Source organism: Eublepharis macularius, chromosome 1 (assembly GCF_028583425.1).
Source record: "Eublepharis macularius isolate TG4126 chromosome 1, MPM_Emac_v1.0, whole genome shotgun sequence".
Classification (NCBI taxonomy): domain Eukaryota; kingdom Metazoa; phylum Chordata; class Lepidosauria; order Squamata; family Eublepharidae; genus Eublepharis; species Eublepharis macularius.
The window spans coordinates 198,859,811-198,878,188 of NC_072790.1; the positions used below are offsets into that span (position 1 = coordinate 198,859,811).

At 39.8% G+C, this 18,378-nt stretch overlaps 1 protein-coding gene across 1 annotated transcript; it reads right to left on the minus strand.

Moving 5' to 3' along the window:
* Positions 1–234: 234 nt before the first annotated feature.
* ABCG5 (ATP binding cassette subfamily G member 5) lies at positions 235–18,187 on the minus strand. The gene is made up of 13 exons (XM_054983519.1): positions 17,973–18,187; positions 17,229–17,350; positions 14,246–14,382; positions 13,492–13,590; positions 11,724–11,856; positions 9,737–9,876; positions 8,989–9,118; positions 6,722–6,938; positions 6,122–6,327; positions 5,871–6,009; positions 5,219–5,404; positions 2,896–3,011; positions 235–1,850 (listed from the first exon to the last, which is right to left on the minus strand). Exons 1-13 carry the CDS (start codon positions 18,026–18,028, stop codon positions 1,657–1,659), a joined length of 1,875 nt encoding a protein of 624 aa, XP_054839494.1. The 5' UTR covers positions 18,029–18,187; the 3' UTR covers positions 235–1,656.
* Positions 18,188–18,378: the final 191 nt, after the last annotated feature.

The window sequence follows — 18,378 nt, forward strand, 5'->3', positions numbered from 1 at the left end:
ATTATTAGGTATATTGTATTATTTAATATCAGATAAACTGGGAGCATGTGAGGAATCACAGGTAATTTGATTGTATTTCCTGCTTAACTGGCCACTGTGTAGATAATATCACCAAAACTGGGCCACCCACAGACAAAGTAGGTGTTACCCTAATGAGGGGTCTCCTTGTGAGTTGAGGGAATTAGCATTAAATGAGACACAGCGAGAGGAATCACCACCTATGTACACCAGGATTGTTCCCTCAGAAAACTCTCAAATAATCAGGCAGATGTTCTACTAGAAAGGTTTTTTTTATTAACAGAGGAATAGAAAGCACACGCAGCATACACACAAAGCTAACTAAGAAAACAGTGAGGAAATGGGAAAGCAGTTTTGGGAGAAGGGCGGTAATTACCAGTTTTAAAGAGGAGAAGGTCCATGGAGGAGCAGCAAAACAAGCAGTGTTTCATGGAGAGAAGAAGCCCAAAAGGGGTGAGGGTGCGTGAGTAGTTACTAAGGCACACACATGCTGAGCACATGGCTGGGCAGCCCAGTTATAGGGCAAAACATATCCTGGAGCAATGCTGCAGTATAGCTCCCAAAAGAATGGCTTAATGGCTTGTCTGGAGATGATCAGTAACTTGGGAAGGGTTTGATATGACTATCTGGAATGGTCTATAGGTAAAAATATTGCTTAATGATTTGGTACGTATTGGACAGGAAGGCCATCAGATGTGCCAAAAAGCCTGATTAAGTAAGTGAGAGAAGAAAAGTGGAGGAAGATATTGATGAGATTAGGCAGGGAGGTGTCTCTTGAGGAAGCCTCATTATGTCTGCTGCTCTCTGGGGCATGGGAGCCGTCAGTCATTTCCCCTATGACTTATGGCTCGGTAACTTTCCTGTTTCCGGGCCAGTTGGCATCCCCTCTGCTTAGGGCCAAACAGTGTCTAAGACATTTATGATATTTCATATCCACAAACTGCACTTGCAGTGTGGGGAAGGGGTTTGACTACTGACACAGGGATCACTAAACATATGACTTCGTCAAATAACCAAAAGAGAAAAAATACATTTAAAAATAGCCATATGAGGACTAAAAATGTTCCAGAAGGGGAAGAATGTCATTGAGTTACTAGTTAAAAATAGTATGTGGGAACCTTCCTTTATTCTAAGGAGCCTATGGAGCTTATAGAATCCTGCAGGAAGAGGTGATACTGGGCAAGATTTTCAAATTGCGCACACCTCTATACACACAATTCTTCTCAGACTCACAGATATGAATGTATTAAACATGAATACAACCTTATGAAACCAAAGTAACACTGAATGTGATAATGATTTTTTTGTTTATTTCAAAGCATCTACAGTTCCCTCTTTTCATCATAATACTTAAGATTTGTTCCTAACACAGCCTAAAAAGAGTAAGTGAAAATGCATGCTTGGTCATATCACAGAAAGAGAAGAATAACCATCAAGTTGATTCTTCTTGGATCATCCATTCAATTTTCCAACGAGAATTAAGAGAACTCTTGTTTTTTACCATAATATCAATGGAAGACTACATTGTTACACTTTAATCATTCAACAACAGGGAAAAGCTTCGATAAGCTGTACTTTCAGGTTCCACAAAAGTATACAAAATACAATACTTTCACAAACTATTTAGTGGCACTTGCATCACCTAAGAATAGTTATATCCCTTATTTTAAAACTTATAATTGCTAGAGTTATGAGCGCTGGGAGAAAAGCATATAATAGTAGAAAGTCAGTTGTGAAGCGGGATCCTGCTCCTGGAAAGTTTCTTTCAATGAACTGAGTCCCATGAGAAAACGGACAGGAAGCCTCAACTCCAGTGGAAATGTTGGAGAGACCTGCCAAAAGGGTATTTTTACATTATGATGCTGTATTGCTTATTTTAAATGTATAATTTATTTGAAAACATAACAGTGTGATTTAAGTATTTATGAAGAATTAAGTAGCAGTGCTGGTTATGCAGCTGTTGCAAATACCCTCAGGAATGAAGGGCTGAAGGTGTGACAGAACTAAGCATAGTTGCAAACTGGAAGTCTCATATTGCTTCCTCAAGGCTTTTCTCCAGTTGGCTGTGGTAGCTGGAGCCACTTCTCCATGATTTCTGTATATTCCCATTTACAGGATTGTACATGAACCGCTTGGAAACTTGGAGTTAACTCCATTATGATCAGTGCACAGATTCCAAAGGGTGGGCCAAGCGCTTCTCTGTTTAGTGCTCTTCCAACAAATATAAGAGCAGAAAACAAAGGAAACTTCATTTTACGTTAGTGAGTGCATATTAGTTCTATTCCTTCCACATTTTGATCATTTTATTTACTTATTGAAATGATTTATATCCCACACTCTCCAAATTTGCCTGAGATAGCTGAAAGCAATAAAAATCCAATTTAACATCAAAAATAAAATAATTCAATAAACAAAGGTGAACTAAAATAGCTACAATAAAGCTAACAGGATTTCAAAATAGCACAAAATAAAACCAGTATAAAAAGAAAACGGCATAAAAGCAAACTGCCTGCTCTCTTGCCATGTATGCTAAGTTAAAACCTGTGGATTAACAAACATGTTTTAGCTTGATGCCAGAAGTGATAGGTGCAAGGGAACTTCAATTTGTAGATGTAGATGCTGGAAGAGCCAGACAAGCGCACACACTGATTTAGTTGACGCAGCCTGTTGGGTCGGAGATGTGAGAGAGTGGATCTGCTGTTCTGAGGAGTGTCTCTTTGCCACCACCTGTGTTGTATACTTTTAAATAAAGTAAATACTAAATCTTCTTTGCATTCTACTCCAAAGGACTCTACCTAGGTAACAATTGGCCCTGGAACATCACATCTCTTGGAGAAGTAGAAGTATTTAAGTCTGGGGAATATTTTTAGCACTTACCACCACATGTGAATTTTAATCCAGAAAACTCATTCACAATAAGAATTTCACTGCCGTATTTTTGAAATGTAAGATAACTTAGCATCTTAAAAGCAGTTGGCATGTCCTCTAGGCTCCTGAAAACAAATGGGATAAAATTAATGAACATTTGCTGCAACTGAACAGTAACTGCTGCTTAATTTCTTCTCAGGTCCGTCTAATGTTTCAAGCATTAATTGTTTTTCTGGGTCCAATACTGAAGGGTTATCTGGAAATGAAAATTATTCCAGAGATATGTATTGCCTGTTGTACACTTTTACTCCACTTTGGTAAAACCAGAAATTATTGGACTACTTAAACATGGAGTGACCAGTAATAGTTTACTTGTGACACGGAAGCAGGTTTTTGTGTTCCCTATTCATAAATAATTGGGGGGGGGGAGGTGTAAATATTTTACATCAAAAGGAGTACATGAAGTTGATCTTCCTCGTCACCTTACTTTCCTGCACTCCATCTCTCTGGACACTTTTTTCCCAGCCCAGCTCAGCTACTGAATATGTGCCAGGCTTGGACAATAGCACCAGAGCATGGGGAGATAAGGCAAGGGGAAATTCAAAACAGACTTCCCATCCCCTCTGTCTACTTTGGCCTTTGGAATAAGAGTTGTTTATTCTCTTTAAAGAAGTAATGGCCTTCAGACTCACCTGGACAGCCCGATTGTGGCTCACAGGGGTGGCGGTGGGGATGAGGCACGGCAGCCACCATGCTCGGGCTTCCCAGGGCCCCTGGGGAAGCCTGTCAGCCAATCATTTCAAATTTCCTGGCCAGCCAATCATCGGCGGCCGGGAAGGGGCAGAGTGACTGCTGGACCTGAGGCATGCAGTTTTCACTCAGTTCCGGCTGGCTGGCATAAAAAGAGGAGCCCTGCGTCGCCCTGCCTCATTTGGCTCGGATGGCGAAAGCCCACCCGATCCTCCCTTCATTGCTGGTTTTTTATGTCTGATATTAATTCTTGTCACAACTTTTGCAGCATTGTTCATTGGGATCAGATCCCTTTGGGGGGGAGATGTGGCCTGTGGGCTCTATCTCATTAAGAGGATTCCCATAAGAAATCTTGGGGTGAGTCATGGTGGTGCATGACCAGCTCGGGGGCTGCTGGGCAGGCTCACTCCCAGGTGGCAGGGGTTCACGTAGGGGTGTATACCCATGTGATAGCCCATGGTATGCCACTCCTTGGTGGCAGACCATGGGGTCTGAGGGGGCTGGTGGGTCATCAGCTGGCAGGTGGGTCAGCTGATGTTCGCGATCCAACCCCTATGTGTCGCCAATGCTCCTTTAGCTGTAATTTCAATAAAGTTGTGGCCTGTTTTACGCCAGTCAGTTGTGTTGGGTGTTTTTGCCACTGGATCCTCCTCCCCTCTGCTGCCCTGTCAACGCTGAGCTGCAAGCAGAACATAAAAGAATATATGTGCTGTTTGCTGCTGCCTCTAACCAAAGCCGTTTGAACGCTGGGGCTCCAGAAATGTCCGTAGCACGTACCTTCCTCCCTGCACCCATTTCTCTCTAGATTTTTCATTCCCCAGTACAGGTACCAAATATCCTTTGTTTTGGAGCTCATGGCCAAGTACTTACTATAATAATAAAATTTCTAAGTATTTGATAGTATTTCAAGGCACAATCTCTAAGCATTTCAAAATTCCACAGATTTCACTGACAGAGCTTAAGCATGAACATAACAATCTCACTGAAATCAACAGTAATTAAAAATGTTTAATTGTATTGTATTGTATTCCAACTCAAACTGGAATTAGATTTTATGGCAGACATGGGGCTGCCTCTGAAAATAGCAGGCCCACGTCTTGTTCTTTTGCTATTGGAGCTAGGCTGAAAGGAAAGTATTAGAAGTGAAGATGCACAGAAGGGAGATACGGTGGGGAAAGTTCAGTTCCTCTCACCTGTGCACTTGTTTACTGTACATTAGCAATGAATATCTCTGGGAAAGACAGAAGATGACAACAATCAAGTCATTTTTGGCAGCATTCCTGGATTTGCATTTTTCAGAACAGCTATTTTCAGTCTTAAGTCCCGTAGTAGTAGTAGTAGTAGTAGTAGTAGTAGTAGTAGTAGTAGTAATAACTGTGCTTATATACTTCTAGACAGATTAGTGTCTCACTCAGAGTGGTAAACAGTGTTATTATAATCCCAACAAAAATAGAGGGGGGAAAGAGATTAATTTTGTAAGTTTTTTTTTTGTTTTGACTTCCAAAATAAATAGATGAAATAAATAATCAAACAATACATCCCAATAGTATAGTCCCAATTTTCAGATAATGCTTTACCTTACCTTACAAGTCCACTTCCAACTAGGACTCCTGCTACGTTAAGTAGACCTACTCCTCCATTGACCACATTGGGATTTTGAATTACCCCAAGAAAAACAAGTGTAAGCAGTTCTCCTACTATATGAGGTACTGTGACAGCAGCAAAGAAATATCCAAAACTTGATGCAGCTGGGTGCAATCCCACAGTCCTGTAAAAATAAAATCATGTCTTTTTAAAAGAAGCAATATTATTACTATTCTATTTTTCTATCTATTCTATTCTATCACCATGAAATAGGTTTCTGCTAGTAGATTTTCCACTAGTAACTACTGTGGACAGAAGAATATCATACAGATGACCAGAACAGAGTATTTTACATGAGTGAGTACTGAAAAATATTCTTGTCATGCTAAAGTGGTACACTCCCAGAAGGACTGTACTCTGTAGTTTTACCAAATATGAAAATCAATCTGTACTACGCAGTAATGAGTTTACAACAAAGGCCACATTTTTTACCATGAGACAGAGTGATAGAATGGAATCCACAGTGCCATTACTCTTGCCTTCTTCAAATTTCTGAGAATGCAAAGTGTTATTTGACAACAGCACAAATCTGATCCTTGACACGTAGCAATTTATATACAGAAAAAACTTCTTATCTGCCATGCACTTACCAGTAAATAAAGATGCTAAAAAGTGCAACACTGATGACACTAAAGGGCAGGAAATGAAGTACGTAGGCAAGCAACATGTGCCATTTCTGGTATAAACCATCTTTGCTTTCTTGGTCTCCCACAGCCCGTAATGCAGGAACTGGAATGTGCACAAAGTTAGCCATTGTTAGATGAAGCACATGTATCTCTTCAATAGTGTTTTGGAAAAGACCTTTTCTGCAGTTTTTGATCATAAGAATGTAGAAACTTACACAGAGCTAGGGCATTGAGAATTCCTGTATGTGGTGGAGCACTCATACATTGGTAAATGAACCCTACACGATCTTGCACTGCTCCTTTAAGAAGATCATCACTCAGCCTCAGGAGGAAGAATGCCATGAAAAGGCCAAACAATAAGTTTTGGGAAAGGCGCATGATTAGCCCAACTTTGTCTCTGGAGAAATTTCTTGTGATCCTCCTGAAAATAAACGCCAATTATTGCACAGTGCTAATGCTGCCAATGCAGGCCAAGATAATGCTTCCTCTGAAATAGGCCTTACATAGGGTTGCCACTTGCCAGCACTGCCTTGAAAAGCCTGAAGATTTTGAGGTTGGTTGCTGGAAAGGGTGGAATTTGGGGAAGATGTGACATCACTTTCGGTTGACAGTCTAGGAATTTCCCCTAATCTCTAGGGTAAGAACCATAGAAATATGAGGAAGTTGCTGAAGTGTTATTACAGAAGTCATTTTTCAGACATTTTGTCTCAATGATGGGAGACTAGGGCCGAAGACAGGCATTTAACTGCTGTGGGTGGGCAAACGGCAAGCCTACCTTGCATACATGGCCACTGATTTCTTTGACAAGCACTTACCTTAAGAGAATCCATAGTTTGGCGAAAGAGTCAGGGGAATCTTTACATTTAAAAGGTATAGGTGGTAGGTCTTTTACTTTGCACTTTGTTTCTTCAATGGCCTCCAGAGTGTTAAGAAATAATTCTGAACTTTTATAGGCAGTAGAAATAGTTTGAACTCGGCTGTAAGTTTCCAGTTCACGCACTTTGCTTTGAGTGTCTACTGATGTCAGATCCACTGAAAAATTTATCCAATAGCACTGAATTAATCCCTGCTTTAGTTTGTATGAATGCATTTTTATTCTTCAGCTTATGCCACAAAAGTATGCTTGCTTGCAAGTATGCTTGCTTGCAAGATTAGTGTCCTTCACAGCTCACTAGCTGTGAATGCTTGACCTGACCCATGGACATCCTCAGGGGAAACTTAATATGTAGTTAGACCCTTTGAGTTAGTCAAATTTTCCACCTATAAGATAGTTTAGTTTGCCAAAACCAATATAAATACATACGGTGCTGTAATTTCCCTTCTGTGGCATGCAGATTATTTGTTGAAGAAATGCCCAATAAACTTCCCGTTCTAGATTATCACTGCTAGCTTTTATAATCATATTGTTATTAATGGTTACATTTGTTTGATCTTCATACAAAAAGTTTCTTTGTGTTTCACAGCACAGCTCAAGAGACCATTGCTTTTTCAAAGCAAATTGACTTGATTAATTGACTAATTGATTAATTGATTAATTGACTAATACACACAATGTCACACGGAGAAGCTGAAGGAATGTGCACTGACTGGCAAGAACTGAGTGACCTTATTTTATTTCAGCTCACTATTACACAACAGAAGTTTCATAGGGCAGACACGTGGAAACAAGGGGCCATGTCTCTGCACTGTATCTCCATCTATGAGTTTTCTTGCTTTCAAAATAAAATTCAAGAACTACAAAGTTTTTGTAATTTAGTTGTCCATCAGAGAATTATGAAGACTGGTACCATTTTTTCCCATGTTGGTTTGCAAAAGCAACAAGCCTAGCTATTAAACTCTGCTACCCCTTACTTGTTCTTGACAAGGACAGTAATAAAGAATTAGTACTAAAATTAACATCCAGGGTATGTTAAAGGCAGGCTGCATATTTTTAAAGCCAGATTGTACATGCTTTGACACAGAATGAATTGGCCTCAACTTAGGATAGTATGCAAATAGAAAACTCAATCACTTTTACATAATTCAGTTTTGTTTCGTGATCACTTATCCCAAAATTGCTTTATACATCATGAATGGCACTGCGCTCTTGAAATGTCAAAGGTCACACTTAAGAGTTCAACCTAGATCTACTTTATATGGATTTAGAGAACAATCCTGAAAAGGTATAATCAGAAGCGAGTCTCATTTTATTTGGTGGGTCCCATTCTCAGAGCCAATATGTGTAGTGGTTAGACTGTTGGACTAGGATCTGGGAGAACCAGGTTCAAATCCCCACTGTGCCATGGAAGCTTGCTGGGTGACTTGGGCCAGTCACACACTCTCAGTCTAACCTCACAGGGTTGTTGTAGGTATAAAATTAAGGAGAGGAGAATTATGTAAGCCACCTTGGGAAGAAAGGTGGGGTATAAATAGAGTAAATAAATAAAAAATAAAATAAAAAATAAGCGTTCTTAGAACTGCAGCAGTAATAGACTGAAATTTAGTAAATACTCTAGTTTCACTGATTTGTGGATCAGGCAGTAAATTATCATATATCTAATTCTAAACTGGGACGTTGGGATGCAGATCATTAAATCCACACTCTGGGGTCAGGTAAAGACTCAATAAGCAAGGAGGAAATGGATGGGATTCCCCCCCCAAAAAAAGTCTTACAGTTCCCCTGCTTGTCCTTTTTTGATTCTAGATTTTCTATATGAACAAACTAGGGAACACATCTTGTACTTCCTTTGCCTTAAACCTCATAGCACAACTACAGAAAGTGTATGCAGTGTTACTCAAAGAAGCCCAATTAAAAATTAACATTATAAAACTCTGGTTTTTCTATGGACACTAAACCTGATATTATGTTCAGCAAGAATATCTGCTTAAAATAAGAATTAGACCACAGAACTCTGAAAAACTTCGTGGCCCCTGAGCTGCAGTGGATAAAAGAAATTTTCAAAAATAGAACAGCTGAAGTAATTGTTTTGCCCAGGAAGAGGAAGAATAAATTATCTCTACCCTGGCAACAAGCCCAAACATTTCCTCCGTTTTCTTTGACTAGAAGCAGCTCTCTTTTTTAACCTAGTCGAGAAATGCTTACCATAAAAATCGAAGGGGTTGGAATGTTCAGGGCAAGAGTAGCCACAGCTCTCAAAAAATGTGATCATGTCTGATGGACCTCCACAGAAAACTAATTCTCCGAAACTCATGATGCAAATTTTATTAAATACCTTGTTGGGAAACACAACAAACAAAAATGCATTGCTGTGAAAAACTGTCTTAGAAGAGCAGGGTTTTGAAAAATTGACAATGCATAGTAATAGATTTTTTTCCCAAGGAAGTATGCTTTGAGTTGCATATTTAATGTATGTGATAAAGGAATTGTGGAAATCTAGCGTTCAGAAAGGCTCAGATACATACAAAGCTCTGAAGAGCTCAGGCACCAGCAGTAATAAGCCTCTGCACATGTGTAAATCTGTGTGTACGTGATAGGACCCCTGAATGAGTTTCCTCCAAGGTTCTTTCCTCCAAGGAGCATTGTTCCAGCCTAAGGATCCCTCCTCCATATTAAGATCAGGTACATCTGACGAAAAGAGCTGTGGTTCTCGAAAGCTTATGCTACAGTAAAGTTAGTTAGTCTTAAAGGTGCTACTGGACTCTTTACTATTTTCCTCCATATTAAGTAGCTCTTTGGTTGGAGGCAAACTCACTTAAATTGAAGAAAGGCTCCTTAGACTGGAGGAAGGCATAAACTTTGCTGAGCAGTGTGGCTGGGTATGTCCTATTATTTGGTGTACATTCAAATTTCCTATTATTAAGCTTAAGGATTGCAATAGGATACTTCTTACCTGGAAAAGTTCTGATCGTGGCTGATGGACTGTAATAATTACTATCCTGCCTTTCTGAGCAAGTTCTGAAAGCAGCATTACAATCTGATTAGCTGTCATGCAGTCCAGACCAGTTGTTGGTTCATCTAGCAACATGACCTCTATGAAAACAGTAGAAATAGTTCTTGAAAGTCCAGCTAAGGGCAAATCTGTACATATGTTAAAAGACAAATATAGGATTCCCAATTCTGTGTTAGTCTCACAGCATTTGCCAGGGACAGTCACTGGACTAGAATAAGGCTTAACCCTTCTCCAGTCACCATTTCTCTCTGTCTATTTCACTTTCCCCAGTCAGTTCTGCAGCCAGAAAAAATTAGGAGGAGGAAAAAGCTGGAGGGGGGGGAGACCTTAAAGAAGAAAATTGGTTGTGTGCTCTTAATCAACCACCAGTCCTCCTCTGTAAATGATTTAACAACCTCACAAAGCAAAAACAAGTTCAAAATGTTATTGCCAAAGTAATGTGTAGTTCTGTTATTAAAACTTTTTCATTTGTTAGTTACTTTGTTCATTAACAGCGCAAAGCAGAGCTATTGCTTTCTGAATTCTCTGAAATCAATGGGTTTAGAAAGGTGTAACTCTGCTTAGAATGCACTGTAATTCTCTCAATGTCCATGGTAAGTTAAGATGAAAGTATTAAGATTTACTTTCTTCATGATAAATGGAATATTTTTTCATATATATGTAAAGTCAATTTGGGTCTCCACTGAGGAGAAAGGTGGACTTTAAATAAAGTAAATAAAAATTATCTCAAACATTACTAAAAATGTTTTATACCAATGCTTACTTTGAGAAATTAGCATCTAGGGTTATTGAACACTTCCTTATACTGGGTCAGATCAATTGCCTAGAAAGGTCATTTTTGCCTACTCTGGAAGTGGCTCTCTGAAGTTGCAGGTAGAGATCTTTCATTTCACCTATTTCCTGATCCTTTTAACTGGATAATACCCAAGATGGAACAGGGGATTTTCAGCATGCAAAACAGATGCTCTAGCTCGGACCTATGGTCTTACCCTGTTATTTTGCAGCATGCGCCACAAAAAAATTGACTTTTAACACACAAATATCTGTCCCTCCATGTGAAATTTCAATACTGGTTCTTTGGCTAGCAATTAAGGAGTATGAGTATATTACTTTCCAAACTTGGATGGCCTGGAGGATATATCTATGCTAGCATCAGCCTAGTCTTAGTGGATGTGCAAATGTGAGAAGTTCTCGTCTCAATGATTCTTGCAACAAGACAACGACAAGACAACGGATGTGGCATGGGCTTTGACGGAGGAATGGAGTGTTGTGGTAGTAATCACCTCGTAAAGATAACACAGGTGTTGAACCAAAAGCTCCTAAGCAGCCAGGCAAATAGCCTCCTTGAAACTCCAGAGGGCTTCTGTGAATCAGCATTGGCAGAAATGGTCTGGATGGACCACTGAGCAGCTCCTCATATCCAGTGGTACTAATTCCTTATCCTATTCAAAGGATTGTGTTACTGTAAATCATTTGCTCAAACTGTTTCAGGTGGGTAGCTGTGTTGGTCAGCAGTCAAAGACCAAGATTTGAGTCCAGTAACACCTTAGAGACAGACAAGGTTTTCCAGGACACAATACCCTGACGAAGGGAGCTTTGACTCTCAAAAGCTTACACTCTGAATATCTTGTTGGTCACTAAGGTGCTACTGGGCTCAAATCTTGCTCTTGCCTTAACTGGTTGGGCCCAGGAGGACCCAAGCAGAGACTGAAATGCAAACTGTGTTAAATCACTGATAAGTACAACTGGATACACTGGGCTCCTCTTCAAGATAGGGAGAATCATTAGACTTTGCCTCTGTGGCAGACAGAAAGTTCTATTGCAAAACATTTGGTAGAGATGGGTGGTAGGCAAGCGTATCAAGTGACAGCTTAATTAAAAAGGCTGGAATAATTTTTTTTCCGGAAAAGCTATGTGCTGTACTCACGGGGATCTTGTAATAATTGTGCTGCAACTGAAACACGGCGCCTCTCACCCTCAGAAATTCCCCCCAAAATACGGCTTCCAATTACACTGTTAGCAACATGACTGAGCCTTAGCTCAGCCATAACAGCATCAACCTGCAAAAACAGTGGCAGATCAGGAAAAGCCTCAGGTGAAGATTTTCTGCTTGATTGCTCAATCATCTTTCAATTAAAAATACAGAGTTAAAAATACATTAAAAATACAGAGTTCTAAGTCTATTGACTTCAATGGACTTAGAAGGGCATACTTTGCTTAGGATGGCACTGTCAGTTACTTTCAGCATTTTATTTAAGAGTCCAGTAGCACCTTTAAGACTAACCAACTTTACTGTAGCACAAGCTTTCGAGAACCACAGTTCTCTTCGTCAGATGCATGGAGGGTAAGAAGAAACTGGCCAGATATATATAGGTGGTGAGGGTGGAGTAGATGCAAATCAGTTGCTTCTGTTAATGAAATCAGTTACTTCTGATAATGAGATAACCATTCATAGTCTCTATTTAATCCAAGTCTGACGGAGTCAAATTTAAATATGAATTCCAATTCAGCAGCTTGCTGTTCTTCTTACCCTCCATGCATCTGATGAAGATAACTGTGGTTCTCGAAAGCTTATGCTACAGTAAAGTTGGTTAGTTTTAAAGATGCTACTGGACTCTACTATTTTGCTAATATAGACTAACACGGCTAACTCCTCTGGATCTTCAGCACTTTGTGTTTTTACCTCTCTGAGAGCCAACCTACAAGTGACGCCTGACACAGGTTGGACACTTGTCAGCTTCACTCAAGTTTTGATGGGAAATGTAGGCATCCTGGTCTTGCAGCTGCAATGGAGAGCCAAGCTGTAAAACCAGGATGCCTACATTTCCCATCAAAACTTGAGGTAAGCTGACAAGTGTCCAACCTGTGTAAGGCGTCTCTTGTAGCTTGGCTCTGAGTTGGAGTGGGAGGAAGTTCTTAATCCTTTTCAGATCAAAGTCACCACACTCCATAATTAGGTCTGTGTGCATTCCACAATCCAGTGATTCATGTGGGGGTACAAAATTTAGCTACCTGGAAACCTTTCCATCCATTTAAAACCAAAAGCATGTTCCTAGCTCTTACAGCTATGAAGAAAGTTTTGAAACTGTGTGGCAATTCCTGGTAAAATGTCACATGCTGGAGGTTGAGCGGATAGGCTGGGACTAACAGAGACAAAAAAGAAATAAATGCAAATTTACCTAATTAGGATATTTTATACAAAGTCACACAATTTCACTTTTCTAGCACAGAACCATGATTTTAAAAAATACTACAGAGTATATATTGCTCCCAAGCAAGCTGCTTCCATATATATGGAGATGTATTTTTCTTCTGCAATGGAACTGACAGCTGTTCCAAGGGTATATAGACTCCCCATATAATAGCAGTAGGTGCTGCTTCCAATCAGCTGTGTGACTTCAGTGGACTCAGAAGGGTGTAACGTTGTCTAGAATTGCATTGTTGGTTTCTTGACTCTTTCTGACTTTCAGTTAGAGAAGAAGCAGACTTCCCTGATATTAATTTATCTGTTTCATCTTCAAAAGAAATAAGAAAGTACCCACGTCCTCCCCTCTTGAGCTGCAATCCTGCAAACTGTTGTTTAACTCTCATAGTCTTCAGTAGAATTCAAACAGACTGTGAATAGGATTGCAGTCTCACATTCTTCCTCAAAGACATCTCATCCGATATATGTTCAAAAAGAAAAAAGTACAGACCTTTTTCTTTATAGAGTCACAGGAATGCTTCTGAAGTGCCAGCAAGGCAATATATGTCAAAGATTCTTCTATGGTGAGGTAGCTTAACAAAGTATCATTCTAAAAGAGAAAAAAATGCAGCTATTTTAGCACTGTAGGGGACCTCAACCTTTTTAAGCCTGTGGGCGCATCTGGAATTCTGATACAATGTGGTGGCCGCCACAACAACATGGCTGCCACAAAATGGCTGCTTCAGAAGATGGAAGCAGCCACAAAATGGCTGCTACAGCTTACCTTCAGCCATACAGTGAAGATCCTTGTGCTGTAGAAGCAGTTTCTACCACAACAATGTTTTTAAAAATCTGCACAGCCAATCAATACTGCAATGACCAATCAGAAGCCATGCTTTACAAAAACCACACCTGGCCTACCCACTTTCTACAAACACAGCAGGCAACAGTAGTTTTTAGAAAGTGTCAGTAGGCATAATTAAGCAAAAGGTGTCAGTAGGCACAATTGTGCCCAATTTAGGGACTCTTGGCCTAAAGATATAAATTCACTGGCTTCTGTACAGTCAATCTGGTGCAAAGGAGAAGGATCACAATAACTAAAATCCACTGGTCAGTCCCTTTTTCTGATGGCTGGAAACCATGTAGGCTGAATGTGTAAAAGGAACATGCTCCAGATCTCTATATGTTCCTCATGTCTGTGTGTACACAATGTGCAGAAAAGGAGTGGAAAAATCCACTATGTAAATAACATTTTAAAAACATACCTGGAGAACATAGGAAAAACAGTCTTGAAATTGATCCTGATGCAACTCATGTCCATTGACATAAACTTGCCCAACAAAATTGCTCTTATGGCTCAGTCTTCCAGCTATGGCATCCAGCAGAGTTGTTTTCCCAGATCCTAGTGCAAATTGTTATGAGTTATGTTCTCCCAGCATTTGAAACAGCCCTTGTAGCTGTTCCTTCAAGTACAGTTTGAACTGAAGTGATTAGGAGGTCACAGTAGCTCCACGACATGAACACATGTTGATTTTTTTCAGATCAAACCTAATGTTAGAAGGACAAGTGCAGGCCAGGGTCGAATCCACATTCACCCATTACCCGCACGTTTATCTGATATCTTCCGTTTGCCTCCAATCCGCAATTTTTCCTCTTCGTTCACATTCCTGCTTCCAATCCGTCTTTCTCGCGCGTCCCTCCGGTCACACGGCCACTCGAAAACCGCTTTTTTTGGGCGGGACCTTTTTTTCCCGCCCATTTTTTTTTATTTTTTTGAGCGCACTTTTCCGTTATTTCGATCTTGCCTTATAAAGAAACATCATTGAAGATAATGATGCCTCTCTTTCCCCCACTGACAGCACTGATGTCTCTCTCCCATTTCTTTTTTGGAAATTTGGAAGCTTTCGTGGGCATTTCCTATGCAGGACAGTTCAGTGCCTGAATTTTACTGAAGTTTCACTTCCTTGGAGTGTCATTATTTCGATATTTTGTAATTTCGATATTACAGTAATATAAAATAAAAAAATAAAAAACAGTTAAAAAGGAAGTTTCACGAGTCCGTTCTGAGGATGGATTCACCCCAAAATGATTTTTCAAACTACCAGATTTGATTCAGAAACAGCATACTCAATAAATCCAATGCTATGAAGTCAAAAACAGTCTTTTGCAGACTACGGAGCACTTGCAAGTTGAATCAGCCAATAGGAACTCTCGGAATGGCCGGAGAGACAGGAAGGGGGGTGGTTTTTAAAAAAAACGCATAAATTGCGCATTGGCCCGTTCATGGCCACCGTGAAACTCCCGTTGAAAACCTGTGACCACATATTCGGGAGAAATGCGAATGAAATGCGTCTGTTTAATGAGGTAATGTGACCGGCACTCGGGATTGCGTGGGGAATGCGGGGAACATGCGACTTAGAATGAGTAATGTGGATTCGACCCAGGTTGGGTTTTCTTTTCTGGCTGATTAGTAACCCTATAGGTTGCCTTTGAAGCATCACATCCTTCAAGGGAAGCTCAGAGTCTTATTCTGGTTCCATAGATTTGGAAGTACAAACAATAACTTGGTTCAGTCACACAACCATATTGTTAAGCAATAGATTTAGGATAGATGCCGCTGAATTCATGTAACCATGGTAGCTACACACCCTCCTAGTCCTCAATATTAGCTAGCATGGGTGCAGGACTACATCAGCTTTTCCTGGAATCAATTGATCCAAACAGCCTGTAGGAGATATTAGACGTGTAAGCTGTTTTTCCACCACAAAGCTTGTTACAATTAGAACATAAAAACAAACATCATAAAATACTATTAATATTTACAATGCATGTACAGATTTTCATTTTCCTGACCTCTTGCTAGCATGCTTCTATGCTAGCATCCTATCCATGGTTGAACCTGAGTGCCAACTCATAAGTACCAGGTGTTACTTTACTATCAAAATACTCTTTTATTTATGTGGGCTCACCTTCCTTTCCAGGGATGCTGCAGTTAAAATACTACAGTGCAATAAATATCACCAAGTTACTCACTATGAAACCAATCAGAAACCACTTTCATATATGGGGCACAATTTGAATTGTTTTTCAGCTAAATCACCTTCTCCTACAGCAGTTTAAGGTTTGGGATAGGTCTCTAAAGAATGACATTTGGTCTTAAATATCTTATACAAGAGTCAGCGTGATAATAGCGGCTAGAGTGGCAGATTAGGCTCTGGGTAGCCCAGGTTCCGATCCTCAGTTTGCCATGGAATCTCGCTGGGTAACTTTGAGCCTGACACATTCACTCAGTTTTGAGGGGGAAATGGAAAAGAATGATATAAGTTGCTTTGGGGCCTCATTGGAAGTGCAGGAAATCTGGTAGATGTGAACATACATATAGATGATGCACAGCTTGTATAGAATAATTATATATAATTATTTGGAAAAGAATTAAACTCTGGAATGGACAAGATGTCAGTATTTTCCTTATGTAATTATCTTTCATGTAAATAGGAAAGTTACATTTGGATTTAAACTATCAAAGAATTCTGGGTAATGCAATTGATTGTATTCAAGAGCCCCTTTCTACTAAGTGAGGAATTTTCTTCCAATGGTTTCCAGCAATGTATTTTTAAATCCTTCAGGACACGTTTCTCCACTAGGAGCTAGTGTAAAATAGTAATTAAGAATGTGAAAAATGATTCAGGAAATCACCTCTGTTCTACCACAAGCTTATCTGGAGGCCTTGGGCCAAATCCCTCACCCTGTTTCTTTTTGAATCGCTGGGGCTAATGCTGAACCTTATACTGAGTTTCATGGATGAATGAATAAAATATCCTTCATTACAGCAGCAGTAGCAGTTGGGATGAAGGACTAATACAAAGCTCATTATCTTGGTCTGTAAGATTTAAGTCCAGTAGCAACTTGAAAGCCAACATGATTTTCAAGGTATAACATGATATTCAAGGTATTTGAGAGTGAGAGCTCCCTTTGTATATGATGGAAATGTTGTTGGTCTTCAGGGCGCCACTAGACTCAAATCTTGCAGTTCTACTGCAGAACTACATGGCTACCCTCCAGAAACTATTTTGATTGGCATCATTCGTGATGATAATTCTAGTTTCTGGTATGGGTTTTGGACTAACAGTGAGGATTTGAACTCGGGTCTAGTCAGATTCTAATCCAACACTCTAAGCACTACACCATACTGGCTCTTTAATGTAGTAACTCTGACATGTTGACTTAGAAACAGATATAATTACTTACCAGAATTTCCTAAAATGCCCATTATTTGGCCACTTTCTATATGAAATGAAACATCCTTGAGAATCTGTCTTGTCCACTTTTTATGGTATGATGAAATATCCCACCATGGTCCTAGACGTTCCCTTCAAGAGGAAAAAAGAAAAGCTTATGAAGTGTAGTTTGGAAGAATTAAAAGAATTTTAAAATGCGAACCAAGGATCTTTTTTTGTTACAGCGCCTTTGTGTTTTGTACTCTCAATTTTCTGTATCCAAGAAGAATCAGAAATGCTACTCCAGGATTTCTTTTTAAATCAATCACTTAAATTGTTGATACAATAATTTATAATGGAGAAACTCTTGGATATTTTGAATCATTGACAGGGTCACAGTCTTTGAAACGAGTTGAGGATTGACCCCGATCGAACATACATTGCTCGTCATTGTGTTTTGCTTCTTGTGGCATTATTTATTTAGATATTTCTACCTTGCTTTTCTCCCCAGTAGGGTCCTAAAGAAGCTTACTACATTATTCTCTCCGCTTCTATTTTATCCTCACAACAACAATCCTGTGAGGTAGGTTAGGCTGAGAGAGGCTGAGTGGCCACCGCTGAGGCTGAGCTTCCACAGCTAGTGGGGATTCAAACCCGGGTCTCCCAGATACCTGTCTGACATTCTAATCACTATGCTGTGCTGGCCTTCGGTGACGATGGATCCTAGTGGATAGTTGTTACAGATTCCCAACGCGCACAGCTAGCATGTACTCACCTCACTGTATAAGACACCTTCAGAACACTAACATTATTTTGTGGAACTGAAACCATCTTCTTATCTTCTGCTTGGTGTTCCAGTGATATGGGCCCAAACAGTATGGATGCACTTCGCTTCTCTAGTGATCTTCCAACCTAGTTATTCAAATTAAAACACATTTGATCTGAAACATTATATAGAACAACTCTGAAAATTCTGTGATCCCAGTCTGTTGCTTCTTGCATTTTAAAAAAATAATTTCCAGTTGCTTGTCCCCGATAATCATTATCTGATGAACCTTTAGCCTGAGGGTTTTTTATTGTAGCACAATAGTAGCAATAATAGTTTACCAATTAAAGAAGTAGGTGTGGCCCAAGTGTGTGGGTCCAGGTGAAAGCCAGGTGATTTCCTGGAGTGAAAAGGA

Coding starts and splice junctions, on each gene's coding strand:
- ABCG5 (XM_054983519.1), bottom strand. CDS start 18,028: ATGGTTTCAGTTCCACAAAATAATGTTAGTGTTCTGAAGGTGTCTTAT. Junction 9,119..9,736: donor CACGATCAGAACTTTTCCAG/GTAAGAAGTATC, acceptor TTTCCCAACAAG/GTATTTAATAAAATTTGCAT. Junction 6,010..6,121: donor TCTCAATGCCCTAGCTCTGT/GTAAGTTTCTAC, acceptor TGCACATTCCAG/TTCCTGCATTACGGGCTGTG.